Raw genomic sequence first — 20,399 nt, forward strand, 5'->3', positions numbered from 1 at the left:
TTGGTATTGGCGTCTGGGATGGATTAAACAGAATTATACACTAATCAGAAAAAATCCACTTACAAATAATACTCAAATAAATCTTACTCTAGCCATAAACTATTAGGCATCGCCTCATACATCTATAATTTCATTGATGAAGGTGCCCGCCAGCACTGCAACATATTTTGGGTTGTTTTTTATTTTATACTTAATGACATTGGGGTTTTCTCACATTATGTGCACTCATCAGTTCGTAGTAATCGATGTCTGGATCAAGCAGCGGAAATACCGCCGGAGTAGATGGTTGCTGCTGCACCAGGGGCAAGCACCCTGGGGGGGGGGGGAGGCACATCGGGTGACCCTTTCATACTTGCATACTCACACACATGCACCCTGACACATATATACCACTTTCACACATATAAACTGCCAGACAGACCTACACCCAGGGATACTCGATGCTAGAACCACACAGATACCAATACACACTAACAGACAGACACAGGCGACCTGGCAGCCATGCACAGACAAACATACACACACATCCTCAGTCAAATACCCATACATTTGTAGACACACAGACATACATATCTATAGACATACACCCTGACAGAAACAAGAACACGCACAAATTAAAGATGTTTTAGCCCCCTGTAACGAAAATATACCCCAACACGCAGGATTCAACTCAACAGAAGACAACACAGAGGGGAGAAACGTCTACCGGACCTTAGAATGGCCGGACTCGACGTATATAAGAGGAGTACAGAGTCAGGAGCGATCCGAGGTCAAGGGCATAAAGAGACAGCGTAAACTAGGACTAGCCGGGGTCTGGTACACAGTAAACAGCAAGCCGGCAAACAGAACAGATAAGGATAAAGAGAAAACATAGTCAGAAACAAAACCAAGGTCAAGTACGAAGGAACACAACTGAACACAACAAGCGCTAAAGGGAACTGAAACAGAAACCATGATAGGGCAAGGAACTAAGGGAAAAAGGTGAGTTTATATACTTAAACATTTATTTTGATTGGTCCCTGTCACATCCACGCCCCCAAAAGGTAAGTGTATGGGGAGTGTGGCATGACAGGGACCAATGGGATGCCTTTTCCAATTTAGGATCCCACTGTCCCTTTAAGAGCGCGCCCGAGACCCGCGGCGCGCTCTTAGAGTTAGGCGGGACACGTGACCGCTTCTCGCGGTCACTGCCCGCCTTCCTGTTACAGCCGTCGGATGAGCCGCAAGACCGTGCGCGGCTCGAACAGAGGACCCTGGCCGGCCCCTTGAAAGGGTAAGTACCGCTACAGTACCCCTCCTGAGGACACGCCCTCCGGGCGGGGAGGGCCAGGCCTGGCAGGAAAACGAGAATGGAAAGAGCGCACAAGACGAGGAGCGTGAACAGCGTCAGCGGAAATCCAACTGTGCTCCTCAGGCCCATAGCCCTTCCAATGTACCAGGTACTGAAGATGACCTCTAAGGAAATGAGAGTCAAGAACAGCAGAAACTTCAAACTCCTCATGACCCTCCACAGAGACAAGAGGGGGATGAGGAGTGTGCCGGGTATAGCGGTTGCGTACGTAAGGCTTCAACAACGAGGTGTGAAAGACATTAGGAATACGCAGATTCTTGGGAAGACCCAAGGCATACGAAACAGGATTAACCTTATGCAAAATACGATAAGGACCAATAAAGCGGGGAGCCAATTTCATAGAGGGCACCCGGAGGCGAATATTTTGCATGGAAAGCAGAACCCTGTCCCCCACGACATAAGAAGGAGCCGCCCTGCGATGCTTGTCAGCCTGCACCTTCTGGCGAGCAGCGGAATCCACCAAAGAACGCTGAACCTGCTCCCAAGTATTACGCAAACCAGCCAAATGCTCATCCAGAACTGGCATGCCCTGTGAGGAGAAAGCAGCCGGAAGAACAACGGGATGTTGGCCATAGACAACGTAAAAAGGACTCTTGCCGGAAGAATCATGAGAAGCGTTATTCCGAGCAAACTCAGCCCAAGGAAGAAGGTCAGACCAATTGTTCTGATGGTGGGATACGAAACAACGAAGGTACTGCTCTAGAGATTGATTGGCATGTTCAGCAGCTCCATTAGACTGGGGGTGGTATGCGGAGGAAAATGAGAGAGTAATACCCATTTCCGAACAAAAGGCTTTCCAGAACCTGGAAATAAATTGGCTACCCCTATCGGACACAATAGAAACGGGAATGCCATGCAACCGAAACACCTCTCTAGCGAAGATAAGTGCCAGTTCCCTAGACGTGGGCAGCTTGTGAAGAGACACAAAGTGAGCCATCTTGGAAAACCGATCTACTATCATTAGGATAACAATGTTACCATTTGAAGGGGGTAATTCAACAATAAAATCCATGAACAGTTTAGACCAAGGTCTCTCGGGAATGGGTAACGGATGCAACAGCCCACAAGGAACAAGTTTGGAAAAGAAGCCACAAGGATGCAATGGCTTTTCAGGCGACTCTCTTTGGGATAAGACAGCACCTACCCCGATATCAGAAGCATCAACTTCAAGAATATAGGGCAGTGTGGGGACAGGATGCTGTAAAATTGGTGCACAAGCGAAAGTAGTTTTAAGAAATTCAAAGGCCTGAAGTGCCTCGGGAAACCAGACACGAGTATTGCCATCCTTTTTTGTCATACAGGTGATAGGCGCTACAATAGAGGAAAAACCTTTAATAAAGCGTCTATAATAGTTAGAGAAACCAAGGAAACGCTGAATGGCTTTCAAACCTTGTGGTAGAGGTCATTCCATGACAGCAGAAAGCTTTTGGGGATCCATACGAAAACCTTTAGCGGAAATCAAATACCCCAAAAACTGGACTTCGGATTGGTCAAATAGACATTTTTCCAATTTACAATAAAGACCATTAGCAAGAAGGCTCTACAGAACTGTTGTGACATGCCTGTGATGAGTGTGTAAATCTGTAGAGTATATTAATATGTCGTCCAAGTACACAATTACAAATGTGTGAATAAAGTCTCTTAAGACGTCATTGATAAATTCTTGAAATACCGCTGGGGCATTACATAGACCAAATGGCATAACAGTATACTCGTAATGGCCAGATCTAGTGTTGAATGCCGTCTTCCATTCGTGGTCTTTCTTAATACGTATTAAATTGTATGCACCTCTAAGATCCAATTTAGTGAATACAGTAGCATGTTTGAGCCTGTCAAATAATTCCGTGATTAAAGGTATAGGGTATGCATTTTTGCTGGTAAATTTAATTTAGACCTCTATAATCGATACATGGTCTTAAATCACCTTCTTTCTTTGATACAAAGAAGAACCCCGCTCCAGCTGGAGAAGAGGATCTCCTAATAAACCCCTTTTCTAATGATTCCTTAATATACTCCTCCATGACACGGTTTTCTTGAACAGATAAAGGGTACACCCTGCCCTTTGGAGGTATAGTGCCAGGCAATAAATTGATAGCACAATCGTAGGGTCTGTGAGGCGGTAATTTGTCAGCCTCCCTTTTATCGAAGACAGTCTTGAGAAATAAGTACTGAGGGGGTATAACAGTAGACAAAGGAGGAGTAGTAGGAACATTAACATAATTCAAAGGGGTGACTTCAGTAGTACAAGACTCATGGCAGGCTTTGCTCCATGATTTTATTTGCCCTGACTCCCAATCGAAAATGGGATTGTGAGTACGTAACCATGGGTACCCTAACACGATGTGAGAAGAGGGAGATGTGATGACCTGGAACCGAATGGTTTCAAAGTGCAAAACCCCTGTATACATGTGTAACAGTACAGTTTCATGAGTAACAACTGGAGAACTTAATGGTCTACCATCTATGGCCTCAACGGCCAAGGGTATCTCCTTCTCTCTGATGGGAATGTTGTTTTTCTTAACAAAAACCGAGTCCATGAAATTATCAGCTGCCCTGGAGTCAACCAGGGCTTGTATGTGCTCAGCTATGCAACTCTCTCCCAAATACAAAGAAACAGGGAGAAGCAAACGGTTAGGAGGCAATTTAGGAGACTTAGATATCACACCCAAGGCCAGTCCCCTATAAGGTCTTAGGTGTGAGTTTTCCTGAAGCACGGGACATTCTTTTATCATATGGTCTCTCCTACCACAGTATAGGCAGAGTCCGTCCCTTCTCCTATGCAATTTTTCAGTATCAGAGAGTTTGGCAACCCCTAATTGCATGGGTTCCTCCTCTGATACTTTGACACTCTCTGGTTTATTAACACTGGGGTTAATAGGTGTAACCAAATGTCTATTCCTGTTTTTAGTATAGAGCCTGTCACGAATCCTGTTATCTATATCAATGAGGTAGTCAATAAGGTCCTCTAATGCAATAGGAAGCTCCCTAGCTGCTACCTCATCCAATATAGTGTCAGATAAACCTTCCATGAATGCAGTAGTTAGCCCATTGTTGGTCCAATCTACCTGTGAAGCAAGGGTACGAAACTGAATGGCATAGTCAGCAACAGACCTAGAACCCTCTTTAATTCTCATTAATGTTCTAGCGGCATTCTTTGACCTTTTAGTTGTGTCAAAAGTTCTACGAAAAGCCGTAAGGAAACTATTGAAATTATGCACCATAGGTCCATTAACCTCCCAAATAGGATTTGCCCACTAAAGTACTTTATCGGTAAATTGGTGCATAAGGAACCCCACTTTAGACCTATCTGTGGGAAAGGAACGTGGATACATCTCAAAGTGGAATTCTATTTGATTAATGAAACCTCTGCATGTCTTAGAGTCCCCTCCATACCTAGGAAGAGGTGTTAAATGGGCCGAAGTATTAGGCAAAGTAGATACTTCAGGAAGGAGAGGTGTAGGAGGGTTAGGTGTGGTTGCTGGAATAGTTCTAGATAAGAGCATCTGGAGAGCCTGGGCTATCTGATCCATACGGTGATCCTGCTCTACAAATCTAGCCTCATGAGAAGCCATCTGCTGAGCTAAATCTGCGGGGTCCATGGCCCTATCGTAATGTAACGAAAATATACCCCAACACGCAGGATTCAACTCAACAGAAGACAACACAGAGGGGAGAAACGTCTACCGGACCTTAGAATGGCCGGACTCGACGTATATAAGAGGAGTACAGAGTCAGGAGCGATCCGAGGTCAAGGGCATAAAGAGACAGCGTAAACTAGGACTAGCCGGGGTCTGGTACACAGTAAACAGCAAGCCGGCAAACAGAACAGATAAGGATAAAGAGAAAACATAGTCAGAAACAAAACCAAGGTCAAGTACGAAGGAACACAACTGAACACAACAAGCGCTAAAGGGAACTGAAACAGAAACCATGATAGGGCAAGGAACTAAGGGAAAAAGGTGAGTTTATATACTTAAACATTTATTTTGATTGGTCCCTGTCACATCCACGCCCCCAAAAGGTAAGTGTATGGGGAGTGTGGCATGACAGGGACCAATGGGATGCCTTTTCCAATTTAGGATCCCACTGTCCCTTTAAGAGCGCGCCCGAGACCCGCGGCGCGCTCTTAGAGTTAGGCGGGACACGTGACCGCTTCTCGCGGTCACTGCCCGCCTTCCTGTTACAGCCGTCGGATGAGCCGCAAGACCGTGCGCGGCTCGAACAGAGGACCCTGGCCGGCCCCTTGAAAGGGTAAGTACCGCTACAGTACCCCTCCTGAGGACACGCCCTCCGGGCGGGGAGGGCCAGGCCTGGCAGGAAAACGAGAATGGAAAGAGCGCACAAGACGAGGAGCGTGAACAGCGTCAGCGGAAATCCAACTGTGCTCCTCAGGCCCATAGCCCTTCCAATGTACCAGGTACTGAAGATGACCTCTAAGGAAATGAGAGTCAAGAACAGCAGAAACTTCAAACTCCTCATGACCCTCCACAGAGACAAGAGGGGGATGAGGAGTGTGCCGGGTATAGCGGTTGCGTACGTAAGGCTTCAACAACGAGGTGTGAAAGACATTAGGAATACGCAGATTCTTGGGAAGACCCAAGGCATACGAAACAGGATTAACCTTATGCAAAATACGATAAGGACCAATAAAGCGGGGAGCCAATTTCATAGAGGGCACCCGGAGGCGAATATTTTGCATGGAAAGCAGAACCCTGTCCCCCACGACATAAGAAGGAGCCGCCCTGCGATGCTTGTCAGCCTGCACCTTCTGGCGAGCAGCGGAATCCACCAAAGAACGCTGAACCTGCTCCCAAGTATTACGCAAACCAGCCAAATGCTCATCCAGAACTGGCATGCCCTGTGAGGAGAAAGCAGCCGGAAGAACAACGGGATGTTGGCCATAGACAACGTAAAAAGGACTCTTGCCGGAAGAATCATGAGAAGCGTTATTCCGAGCAAACTCAGCCCAAGGAAGAAGGTCAGACCAATTGTTCTGATGGTGGGATACGAAACAACGAAGGTACTGCTCTAGAGATTGATTGGCATGTTCAGCAGCTCCATTAGACTGGGGGTGGTATGCGGAGGAAAATGAGAGAGTAATACCCATTTCCGAACAAAAGGCTTTCCAGAACCTGGAAATAAATTGGCTACCCCTATCGGACACAATAGAAACGGGAATGCCATGCAACCGAAACACCTCTCTAGCGAAGATAAGTGCCAGTTCCCTAGACGTGGGCAGCTTGTGAAGAGACACAAAGTGAGCCATCTTGGAAAACCGATCTACTATCATTAGGATAACAATGTTACCATTTGAAGGGGGTAATTCAACAATAAAATCCATGGACAGTTTAGACCAAGGTCTCTCGGGAATGGGTAACGGATGCAACAGCCCACAAGGAACAAGTTTGGAAAAGAAGCCACAAGGATGCAATGGCTTTTCAGGCGACTCTCTTTGGGATAAGACAGCACCTACCCCGATATCAGAAGCATCAACTTCAAGAATATAGGGCAGTGTGGGGACAGGATGCTGTAAAATTGGTGCACAAGCGAAAGTAGTTTTAAGAAATTCAAAGGCCTTAAGTGCCTCGGGAAACCAGACACGAGTATTGCCATCCTTTTTTGTCATACAGGTGATAGGCGCTACAATAGAGGAAAAACCTTTAATAAAGCGTCTATAATAGTTAGAGAAACCAAGGAAACGCTGAATGGCTTTCAAACCTTGTGGTAGAGGTCATTCCATGACAGCAGAAAGCTTTTGGGGATCCATACGAAAACCTTTAGCGGAAATCAAATACCCCAAAAACTGGACTTCGGATTGGTCAAATAGACATTTTTCCAATTTACAATAAAGACCATTAGCAAGAAGGCTCTACAGAACTGTTGTGACATGCCTGTGATGAGTGTGTAAATCTGTAGAGTATATTAATATGTCGTCCAAGTACACAATTACAAATGTGTGAATAAAGTCTCTTAAGACGTCATTGATAAATTCTTGAAATACCGCTGGGGCATTACATAGACCAAATGGCATAACAGTATACTCGTAATGGCTAGATCTAGTGTTGAATGCCGTCTTCCATTCGTGGTCTTTCTTAATACGTATTAAATTGTATGCACCTCTAAGATCCAATTTAGTGAATACAGTAGCATGTTTGAGCCTGTCAAATAATTCCGTGATTAAAGGTATAGGGTATGCATTTTTGATGGTAAATTTAATTTAGACCTCTATAATCGATACATGGTCTTAAATCACCTTCTTTCTTTGATACAAAGAAGAACCCCGCTCCAGCTGGAGAAGAGGATCTCCTAATAAACCCCTTTTCTAATGATTCCTTAATATACTCCTCCATGACACGGTTTTCTTGAACAGATAAAGGGTACACCCTGCCCTTTGGAGGTATAGTGCCAGGCAATAAATTGATAGCACAATCGTAGGGTCTGTGAGGCGGTAATTTGTCAGCCTCCCTTTTATCGAAGACAGTCTTGAGAAATAAGTACTGAGGGGGTATAACAGTAGACAAAGGAGGAGTAGTAGGAACATTAACATAATTCAAAGGGGTGACTTCAGTAGTACAAGACTCATGGCAGGCTTTGCTCCATGATTTTATTTGCCCTGACTCCCAATCGAAAATGGGATTGTGAGTACGTAACCATGGGTACCCTAACACGATGTGAGAAGAGGGAGATGTGATGACCTGGAACCGAATGGTTTCAAAGTGCAAAACCCCTGTATACATGTGTAACAGTACAGTTTCATGAGTAACAACTGGAGAACTTAATGGTCTACCATCTATGGCCTCAACGGCCAAGGGTATCTCCTTCTCTCTGATGGGAATGTTGTTTTTCTTAACAAAAACCGAGTCCATGAAATTATCAGCTGCCCTGGAGTCAACCAGGGCTTGTATGTGCTCAGCTATGCAACTCTCTCCCAAATACAAAGAAACAGGGAGAAGCAAACGGTTAGGAGGCAATTTAGGAGACTTAGATATCACACCCAAGGCCAGTCCCCTATAAGGTCTTAGGTGTGAGTTTTCCTGAAGCACGGGACATTCTTTTATCATATGGTCTCTCCTACCACAGTATAGGCAGAGTCCGTCCCTTCTCCTATGCAATTTTTCAGTATCAGAGAGTTTGGCAACCCCTAATTGCATGGGTTCCTCCTCTGATACTTTGACACTCTCTGGTTTATTAACACTGGGGTTAATAGGTGTAACCAAACGTCTATTCCTGTTTTTAGTATAGAGCCTGTCACGAATCCTGTTATCTATATCAATGAGGTAGTCAATAAGGTCCTCTAATGCAATAGGAAGCTCCCTAGCTGCTACCTCATCCAATATAGTGTCAGATAAACCTTCCATGAATGCAGTAGTTAGCCCATTGTTGGTCCAATCTACCTGTGAAGCAAGGGTACGAAACTGAATGGCATAGTCAGCAACAGACCTAGAACCCTCTTTAATTCTCATTAATGTTCTAGCGGCATTCTTTGACCTTTTAGTTGTGTCAAAAGTTCTACGAAAAGCCGTAAGGAAACTATTGAAATTATGCACCATAGGTCCATTAACCTCCCAAATAGGATTTGCCCACTAAAGTACTTTATCGGTAAATTGGTGCATAAGGAACCCCACTTTAGACCTATCTGTGGGAAAGGAACGTGGATACATCTCAAAGTGGAATTCTATTTGATTAATGAAACCTCTGCATGTCTTAGAGTCCCCTCCATACCTAGGAAGAGGTGTTAAATGGGCCGAAGTATTAGGCAAAGTAGATACTTCAGGAAGGAGAGGTGTAGGAGGGTTAGGTGTGGTTGCTGGAATAGTTCTAGATAAGAGCATCTGGAGAGCCTGGGCTATCTGATCCATACGGTGATCCTGCTCTACAAATCTAGCCTCATGAGAAGCCATCTGCTGAGCTAAATCTGCGGGGTCCATGGCCCTATCGTAATGTAACGAAAATATACCCCAACACGCAGGATTCAACTCAACAGAAGACAACACAGAGGGGAGAAACGTCTACCGGACCTTAGAGTGGCCGGACTCGACGTATATAAGAGGAGGACAGAGTCAGGAGCGATCCGAGGTCAAGGGCATAAAGAGACAGCGTAAACTAGGACTAGCCGGGGTCTGGTACACAGTAAACAGCAAGCCGGCAAACAGAACAGATAAGGATAAAGAGAAAACGTAGTCAGAAACAAAGCCAAGGTCAAGTACGAAGGAACACAACTGAACACAACAAGCGCTAAAGGGAACTGAAACAGAAACCACGATAGGGGAAGGAACTAAGGGAAAAAGGTGAGTTTATATACTTAAACATTTATTTTGATTGGTCCCTGTCACATCCACGCCCCCAAAAGGTAAGTGTATGGGGAGTGTGGCATGACAGGGACCAATGGGATGCCTTTTCCAATTTAGGCTCCCACTGTCCCTTTAAGAGCGCGCCCGAGACCCGCGGCACGCTCTTAGAGTTAGGCGGGACACGTGCAGCAGCAAGACCGCGCGCAGCTCGAACAGAGGACCCCAGCCAGCCCCTGGAAAGGGTAAGTACCGCTACACCCCCTTCTTTTGCCAGTGCAGCCGTGCTCTCCTGACACAAAACCATCGACTATCACCTTGCTGGACTGGGGGTCACCCGGGGTGGAAATACTCAAAATGCAATCACGCATTGACCATACGTATTCACCTTGTTAAGCTGTTTAGTTTACTCAATTACTTTTCAATATGCTTGTATGTATAGGAAAGGGCGTGACTTTCTTCAGCTGTAGGTTCAGTAGTAAAAATACCGTTGTATGGCTGGCCTGAATATAGAATAACTCACCCCACTTTTCTAAGCCTGGCATAGTCAGTACTACCATGGTCACCTAGCCTGTTTCCTAAACCATAATCAGCACTACTCGCCAGCTCTTATGATTATATCTAGATAGCCAGCCTAAGAACATAAATGTCTATCACTCATAATTTCCCGCATCTCCCCTCTGACAAGATGTCTCCCCAGCTGGAAACATATAGATATACCAGCTGTACTTGTTGGAATTTCTTTCGCTACCATAAATATAAAAAGTGCAGTATTTCATGACATTTTCTACTATGTTACCACTATGTGATTGCTGAGTATACCCATGAGGAATTGTCTGTGTACTCTGATTGTTACGCTGTGCACTACAAAAATAAAGAATATAAAAAAAAAAAAAAACAGGCACAAAGGAAGAGATGTTTGGAAGCTGTGGTCAAGCCCCCTGGGTTCTATAAAGTACATATACTAGAGTACGCATGAGGTCTTACCCCCGGACAGGGGTCTATGCTACAATGACGTATTGACTAGTGACTACCATCTACCTGGTCTTTCACACTTTATTTTGTTATGCTTCTTATAATTTATTAAAACAGTTGTTGAATAACATGGTGATTTGCATGAGGTGTAAATAAAGTATGGTTGTCCTAAATGAATGATGTGCAATTTTAGGGTGGGAAAATTAATGGGACAGTGTTAAAGTAACATATGCCATGTTTTGCTATGGAAGGAAAAGAAGAGTGCACGTCTAAATAAGTAAGGTCATTTTGTAGGGAAGTACAATGTATTTTACATGAAGTGGTCTGGGTGCCTATAGTGTTTCTATAATTATACGTGTGTGTCCTGCTGAAAGTTTTCCTCTAAAAACCTCTAGAAATCTCAATGTATCCTTCCTTTTGAAATATTTTATAAACAAATAAATTATGTATGTTTATACAAATAAAAAGAAATGCCTAATTATCCTTTAAAAAAAAAAGTACTATTTATGGGGACAGCTAATGAAATAACAAAATAACGAATAATTGCATAAAATATTTTTTAAAAAAGGTCTTTCACAAAATGACAAAAACTCAGAAAATGGTCAGTCACCAAGGGGTTAAATTAACCTGACCTGGGGCGGAGCCAGCACCCAAGCGAGTTGGACGCGTCCTGCAGCAGCTCCTCGGGGAAATCCACCCAAATGCTGAATACAAGCGAAAACGGCACTTTTACCGAGCCACCAACCGCCTCCTGTGTGCCTTACATCATGGGCAAAAAGGCAAAAAAATATAAAGTTGATCCCGGCTCGGGCTCCCGAGATATCGGAGCTTTTATGCGCACGACCATGCGGCAGGACCCGTGCAAGATGGCGCCGGCCGGGGCCTATACCTCGCCTTCGTCAGATGACGAGAGCCAGACGGCCACCCACTCACCTCCACCTAAGGTACCAGCAAAGCCCGCGACACACATGGAGCTAGGTGACTCAGCTCCAGCCACGAAGGCCGACATAAAGGCTCTAGTAAAGGAAATAAAAGCAATGTTCCATGCTGACATGGCCCTGATTAGGGAGGAAATCTCCACGCTCACAGGAAGGGTGAAGACGGTGGAAGAGGACCTTAAAAGGGTTGGGGTAGCCCAAACTGCCACAGATGCAGCCCTGGGATCACTGCAAAAGCAATGCAGCACCCTAACTACACAAATAGCTACTATGGAGGATAAGGCAAAGGCACGGAACGTGAGGATCCGAGGGGTGCCTGAATCGGTCACTGACTCTGAACTACCCCATTACTGCCGGAGGCTGATAGCCACACTGCTACTACCCAAACAAGTAAAGAAAATAGGTGTAGACTCTTGTTTTCGGCTCCCCAAAGCACCTAAAGCTCCCCAGGGGGGCTCCCAGGGATATACTTGTCAAATTTTTTCGGGACTCTGACTGGGGGGCTCTCATGGAAGCCACAAGAGGCTCGCCCACGGTTCCCTTTGAAGGGGCACACCTAACTTTATACAGAGACATTTCCAGGCACACCCTGAAATGGAGAAGGTCTCTCAGACAAATTACCCAGCAGCTTCGAGAGCACACCATCACATATAAATGGGGGCAGAACCGACTGATGGCAGAGAAAGCAGGCGAAATGCACCTCCTCACGCACAAATCAGAAGCACCGGCTTTTCTTCGGGCCCTGGGTCTACCAATGGAGGCGGCCCCAGCGGACACCAGCCCTTCTTGGTCTGTCGCAAACATCAACCCATTTGTGCCCAGAGGAACAAGAACGAGCACACATGACTCACCTACCTGAAACCGGCATGGACTGCAGCCTGTGCTACCACTCAAAGTTCTGCCTAACAATGTTTGATACTGTATTATTTTTATATAAGTTCACTAATATTTTATGTAATTTTAGTTTGTATAGACATATGACCGATACCTATATCTGGCTCCGCGAACTGACAGCCAGTCACAGCCAGTCTCCTTCCCCTCTATTTTAACGTGCTCCTTCCCCAAACAAGCGAGCTATCGCTCTGGGGCACGTTAATCAGCCGACCTAGCTGGCACGACTACCTACTGGCTAACCGCCAGGTCAGAACTAGGTTCTTACATGCCCTACGACAACTTTTATTAATTAACACGCACCCTAAGCGGTATTACTCTAAGACATAGCCTTATATCCTGAAACCCTTGAGGGTGCATAAGCAACTAATCGGCAGACTCCAGTTACTATTTGGTCTAACAGCTCGTGCAGTCATGAGGAATTTAAGCTAGAAAATTACAAAACTGGGTTTATAGTAAGCATGTGATGCTGTTGTTGAACAATGTGATCTCTGATGGATACCCTTACTTCACACAATGTAACCTGTTGATCTTGATTACCCGCAAAAAAATAAAAATAAATTAACCTGACCTTTTACAAAAGGGTGCCAGTATTATTTTTAAACTTTGTTGGTACATTAACATACACTTGGAGAACAGTAGGAAGGGTGATGTTTAAAAACATCCTTTGATTTATGTGCGGTAAACCTTTGATGCAGGTTTTTTCAACATTTAATGAGTTTATGACATTTTATATTAACCACACAAATTTTATTGATACATTGTAAACATGATTAGCTTTTTTCTTTTAATTCAACTTCTTTCCTTTCATCACTTTACCATGAGAGGGGCTGAAGGGACCAGAAGAGTCCCTGGCTCCTTACTTTCAGTAACTAAAGAGAGGCCGATATAAAGGGACACACCCCCCACCCCCCTGGCTGTCAATCAGACAACTGGTCCTGCTACTTCCTAGCGCAGAGCACCTACCTTGCAAAGACTTCACTTTGAAATGTCTGTGATTGGACAGCCACAGAAAGTCTGGGCTGTCCAGAAAGAGAAGGCTTGCAACGGATTCAGCCAGGATTCAGATTTTGAAAGCTCTTTTTAGATACACCCCTAATGTTTTTTTTTATTTATTTGAGCAATAGAATGTCACTGGATGGCGGCTGTTGCTTGTGAGTGGTGAAGATATTCCTGGTGATGACATAGGATGAAAGTAACTCTAACCCTAACTTTTTTCTTTTTTTTTTTTTTTAAAACACCTCAAAAACGTATCATCTTGTGGTGGTTACAAATTGATAGTAAAATGAAATGATACTTATCTATAAAAAGACAACATGCAAAGTTATGCACTTCGGCGTAAAGAATACACAAGCAACGTATACCCTTAATGGAAGTGAATTAGGGATAACAACACACGAAAAGGACTTGGGAATTGTTATAAACAACAAACTATGCAACAATGTGCAATGTCAATCAGCAGTGGTATTGTCATGCATGAAAAAGGGCATTCATTCTCGGGACGAGAATATCATTTTGCCTCTTTATAAATCACTGGTAAGACCACATATTGAATATGCTGTGCAATTTTGGGCAGCTGTTCTAAAGAAGGATATTATGGCACTAGAAAAAGTGCAGAGGCCGGCTACAAAATTAATACAAGGAATGGAACATATCAGCTATGAAGAAAGGTTAACAAATGTAAACCTATTTAGTTTAGAAAAATGTTGCCTGAGAGGGGATATGATAACATTATACAAATATATTCGGGGCCAATACAAACCATCATGTGAAAACTATTCACAAACCGGACTTTACATAGGACACGAGGCCATGCGTTTAGACTGGAAGAAAGAAGATTTCGTCCAAGGCAAAGGAACTTTTTTTTTACTGTAAGAACAATCAGGATGTGGAATTCTCTGCCTGAAGAAGTGGTTTTATCAGAGTCCATACAGATGTTCAAACAGCTACTAGATGCATACTTGCAAAGACAGAATATTCAAGGATATAATCTTTCAATGTAGGGTAATAACTGCTTGATCCAAGGATAAATCTGACTGCCATTCTGGGGTCAAGAAGGAATTGTTTTCCTAGCTTGTTGCAAAATTGTGCTTCAAACTGGGTTTTTTTGCCTTCTTTTGGATCAACAGGAAAAAAACAAATGTGAGGAAGGCTGAACTTGATGGACACAAGTCTCTTTTCAGCTATGTAACTATGTAACTATGTAACATCCCTTAGATTACTTCCCAGGTAGTAATCCCTTGACAACCAATATCTATACACAGAAAATGGGATACAGCTGTTAACTTATAGAAAGAACAGGATAAAAAAAACATAATACAGTATGAAAATGTTTTTTGTGCTGTAATATAGTGCACTCACAAGGGTTTGGTAGATTAAGTGCTCCAAAGGCGCCTCCCCTGATGGAAATGGGGGGCTCCAAGCCCTTCCTGGATCTGTCCTCTCCAAGGTAAAACAGGACTCCGGGTGACAGATGTACTTTTAAATCAGTTTTATTGGTATAAATAAAACCAAAGTTTAAAATAAATTAAAATAGTGTAAAATTAGCTGTAGGTCCTACGCGTTTTGTCCCTAGTGTATGGGACTTCCTCAGGGACAAATAAATCAGCGATAATTACAGAACAATAATTGAAATTGAAATTGAAAAAGCAGCCTAACCACCCCACCCACCAGTCACTTTAAATAGGGCTAGTCCCTCAGTTCATTGGTGGTCCAGTGGGTGTCTTCTTTCTTCCGGAATCCAATTAATACAGTTCAAGGAGCGATAACCCATTCGAATCTCGGATATTCAGCTGATACTTGTTAACCGGGCAATGGATGGAGCGGCAAGCGTTCCAACGGTACTTCCACATTCCAATGACGACTTCCGTCCTCATCAGCTGCCAAAATGGCCATGCATTCCACTTTGGAACGTATTAGGCGATTCTCTACCATGATCATCATATAACTTTACCAAAAAAATTACCCATGGATTCAGGAGTGCCCAAACCTCCCATCTACTAAGGAGAGACTTTGATTAATACACTATAAACATTAATTTGAAGCCAATACAATAGCATTTGATTCAATGTTCCATACAAACATTTTAGATGATACTCCCCCTCTGCAGCCTAGATCTGCCAAAATGATTATTGCCATATCCATAGTGCATGAGGAGACCATCTGCAATTCACCATTCTAGATGTTGAAATATAATAATATAATCCATATACTAATAAAATAAAAATAAAACTGATTAATAAATAAATAAATATATATATATGAAGCCACGCACACTTATGAGGTTTTTCATAATCCCTCCTAATGCAATATATAATACTCCCATATCATCTAAACTTCGAAAGCAAAAACAAGGACTGGAGCATACTGGAATATAAATGATACAGAAGAAACTTATTGGTAGACTTTCATAAAAGAAAAGGGACCACTACAAGAAACAAACAAGGATAATGTCGACATTCATTCCCTTAGGTTCCAGTGTCTGAAGTTTATGGATCCAATAAGTCTCACGTTGGGCCAGTTTTTTAACCCTGTCACCTCCCCTCCAGTGTGACAAAATATGTTTAATGCCTATACATGTGAATTTGCTAAATGAAAAATGGGGACAAGTCATGCAATGGACCTGGACAGAATGAGACAAAAGACCCTTTTTGATATTATTAATATGTTCAAGGATCCGTACTTTCAAAATTCTTTTTGTACGGCCAACGTATTGCATGCCGCACGGACACTGCAGCAAATAAACTGCAAAGTTTGTGCGGCAATCAAGATTAGACTTCATATTGAAGCATTGGCCTGTGGTAGAGCTTAAAAACTGATCTGACCTGTTGATGTGAACAGTAGAACATGTTTTACATGATTTACAAGCTCTAAAAAATCCTTGTTTTTTACTTATGTTGTTTATGTTGGTCTTGGTTGCATAACTAGATGCCAATAAGGTTATTTTTTTTAAATTATTTCTTTATTAGTTTTCTTTATATAGGTCAGGGGTACAGAAGATAAGAGGGGTATGGGGTAAACATCACAAGCATTTCCCAATATTCTCTGTAATCTACAACATTGGTGGTATCCAATATATCACACACTGATAATAATAATAATAACAACAACAACAACCTCGTCTGCCCGATTAGTTATCGATTGGACAGTCGTTCAATAGTGTGCTTAGTAGGAATTACATATCCATGACCAGTTATTTTACCGGGACACGTTGGTGTCAGTTATTTCACTGGTACGGACCTATCTTGGTCTGTGCTTGTGTTCAGGTTCCTTATAATCCTGTGTGGTAGGGGTAGGGGTATAACTGGTATCAGTCGAACAGGGAGAGAGTGGAAGGGGAAGCGAGTGTATTTTAGGGTATGTGGTTGTTTAGGTTTATGTTGCAATACATGGGTACATGTCCATATTTGTTATTTTCTGGTCTTAGATCTATGTCCTATCGGATCCTATTCTTTTATTCTGTCGTCTATAGTCTTTTCCCATTTTTCCCATGTTTCCTCGAATAGAGGACGTTTGTGCGCTAGGTCAATCGTCATCTTTTCATATATATAGAATTGGTGAATTTTGTCTATTAGTTGGGGCATGGAGGGGCAGTCGGTGGTCTTCCACTTTTGTGCTAGGAGGTTTCGCCAATAAGTTTTTTAAGTTTTGATTTGATAAGTTGGGGGTGTTGAGGTAATGTACTTCCTAAAACAGGATCCTGTAATAGGATTGACCAATGTTTTTGTAAACTTTTTTTAATTTGCCAGTGATCCACATTATATTACGTTGTAAAGGCATACCTAAAAGTCTCATTGGATGATTTGATATGTAATTTATCAATCAAAAAATAATTTCTATCCATCTGTGTGGTTAACCTGATTTCTTTTTATAGGGTTTTTTTTATCACCTTTTTCCAAAAGTTTGTTTTTTATATGTACTGATCGGGATTTAAAATCCTTGAGATGTGAACAGTTACGTCTAGCACGTGTAAAATGCTCCCCTTGCTATTCCCTTCAGCCATGGTCGATGGTGGCAGCTTTTGTGGCGTACATATCCATTCCCATCCATAGGTTTAAAAAACACTTGGTTCTTATCTGGTCCTCTTCATAGAATAAAGTTAAAATAAAGAAATTAATTTCATTCTTACTCCACTCTGCAGTAAATTTAAGATTATACTCACTATGATTAAGCTAATTATCAAAATTATAAAATGAGGAAGAAGGCCCTTTCCAAATTATAATATCATGTATATAATGTCGCCAGAGCACCAGGTTTGCCCTCCAGTCCGCACTCCACATGAACAAATCCTCCCACCTCATGTAGGTGTTGGCAAAACCGGGGGCAAACCTGGTGCCCATGGTGGTCCTAGTGATTTGTAAATAGAATTGGCCATTAAAGAAAAAATAATTGTTCTAAAATAAATGTAACCGAAATCAAAATAAATGATTGAGATTAAGATCTAAGCACATGTAGTGATTGATAGCTTCCAAGCCTAGGTTGTGACTGCTAACAGTATAGAGAAATGAAATATCGAGTGTGGCCCAACTTGTTAGGTCCCCTGCCCCCGCGCCGCCCGTGGCGACCTTGCTTACCCCATCACCCCAGGGGCGTCATCTGGTCCCTGTCTGCGGTATGCGGCTGTCCCCGCCACCACACTCCAGACTGGCAGTGTGTCTGACACTGCAAGCTCCAGAGCAGCATCCTTATATGTGTGCCTATCCCGGTCATGTGACCCGGCACACAGTGATGACCTCAGAGACCACAAGGGAAGGAAGAAACTCCTCCCACGTGATGTGATTAACAATAATTGGAGGTTAGCCAAATAAGACACATCCTGTGTGTATAAAAGCTAACCTCCCCCTTGCCTCAGTGCCCTGTTGTGGTCTTTGGATTACCATTGAGCGTTACTCTGTATTTGGATTTTCTGGTTACTGATCTCTGGCTTCTCTTTCGATTATTACTCCATTATTGAACTTAATTTTTCTTTTTTAGTAAGGTTATTGGTGTGTTTCTTTCCATTTCTCTTAGCTTCAAAAGAAAGAAATTCCTGATCCACCATAAGCTCAAAGATTTCCAGATAAAGACCTAGGTTTAAAGCGTTGTAATCTCTGCTTATCTCCCCCAAAGGCTGTATGATTGAATGGATGAGTGGTGTAGTAAAAAATGTCTTTTAATAGTCATGGATTTGATATTTTTTTAAGATCTATATAAAGATCAAAATCATTAGATATTTTATTGGGGGTAAATTTCATGCCTTTCTCCAAAAGGTTAATTTCATCATCTGACAGTGGGGTCTCTGTTAAATTAAATATGCCCTTCTCTGTTTCTCCGCTTACGAGTAACTGTCCCTGTGGATCCCTATTTAATCCTCCACTCTTGATCTCTTTTGTTGGGAGTCCACATAAAGAGGAGAGAAACGGTTGCGGTGTTCCCATGTCTCTCCTCTTGGATGGAAGTAGTTAGTGATGGAATTTTCTTTCGGTGCCCTGGTTCTCCCTTGAAAATTTTCCTCCCTATCATTATGTTGAATACTCCTCCTGTTGGTATCTGTTTCATTCCTCACCACTTGGGCATACAATCTTGATTTCTTATCATCCCCCTGAGAACTTCTCCTAAGGGGTCTTGAGTTGAATCTATCTTTAATGGATGTATAATTAGTCCCCCTAAAGTTGGTGTGGTGTGAATTAAAGTTCAACTTTTTATGGTTATTCCCACTTGAGTTGATCTTTTTACTTTTATTTATTGGAGTCCTAGAGATCTGATCTTTTCTAAAATAAGCGGGCATCGTGTCTCTTAGTCGTAGCAAACGTATTGTGAATTTTATCCTCCTTATCCCGCCTATATTTTTTACTTTTGGTATCCGCGATTTTCTCATCCGAATTTTTTAGATTTCTATGCAAAATGTTGTCCCTCTCCTTAAATTCAACGCTCTCCTGGTCAACCAACAGGTCATTTCTTCTTTCAATTTCTCCTTTATCTCTCAAGAATATTTAAATATAAGTTGGATCAATTGGAAGGAACAGTTAGAAAGGATTTCGTCTCATTCTTTAAGGAATAATTAATTATCCATATGGTGTTTTTTTTTTTTTACATTCTTTATTTCATTGCATATTTAAAAAAAAAAAAAGTTCTCTGAAGCCTGATCCTAATTTCTGAACAAAACATGGAATATAACAGATACATAGTGCGGAATCATGCAGTAGGAGGAAATAAAGCAGTTTTGACTTCTGAATGGCTTTTTTCCCCCAAAATACAAACTTCACTATTATATTTGTATGATATAAGCGTTAATACATATTATATTGTAACACTGTGAAGTACATGGTTTGAAAACATCCATTTATGAATGACATATTTAGCAACTAAATTGCATGTTTTCCTACTTTTCAGCCTATGGTATATATATGGGACTCCTGCACTCTTCTTGCATTACATCAGATTGGTTTTGGCTTTTTTGAAAGAGGAGTAGGATGTCTCACCTTCTCCACTGTGGTAAGTCTTTCCATATTAAAATGAGAACTGCTGATTTATATTCATTAATCATATTTCTTTTTTAAAACATCTATAATTTTATGTTTCATAAGTATAATAATATGCATAACATTCCTAGTGATTGTGATCTTTTCTTCCAATATCCCCTGTCCTCCTCCCCAGCATTTTTGGCTTCTCTTGCTATCTAATAATGGATGCCTCTGATATAAAGATGTAACTGACAAGATGATAGTATCTCAAACGCATGGTCTCCATGTGCATGAAAATGACCCATGTCATTAGTTGAGCAGTGGATATATCAGCACCTATACGCAAAACCATATGAAAGCGGAACTGTCACCCCACAAATGACTTTTTCATAAATGTAAAATATTTTTTAACGAATCACATTGACTGTGTTGGAATTCCACTAATACTCCAATCCAGTCAAAAGTTATATTAAGACAAGTTAGGGACACTTGACAAAAAAGGCAGAGCTAAATT

General features: G+C 42.4%; 1 protein-coding gene across 1 annotated transcript in view; it reads left to right on the forward strand.

The window, feature by feature from the left end:
• EML3 (EMAP like 3) overlaps positions 1 to 20,399 on the forward strand; it is a 96,326-nt gene that overhangs the window by 56,506 nt on the left and 19,421 nt on the right. The window contains exon 10 of the mRNA XM_063438006.1: positions 19,815 to 19,916. Coding sequence (XP_063294076.1) covers positions 19,815 to 19,916 — 102 coding nt within the window. The remainder of the gene's footprint in view (positions 1 to 19,814; positions 19,917 to 20,399) is intronic.

The sequence above is a fragment of the Pelobates fuscus genome, chromosome 12 (assembly GCF_036172605.1).
Source record: "Pelobates fuscus isolate aPelFus1 chromosome 12, aPelFus1.pri, whole genome shotgun sequence".
NCBI classification, from domain to species: domain Eukaryota; kingdom Metazoa; phylum Chordata; class Amphibia; order Anura; family Pelobatidae; genus Pelobates; species Pelobates fuscus.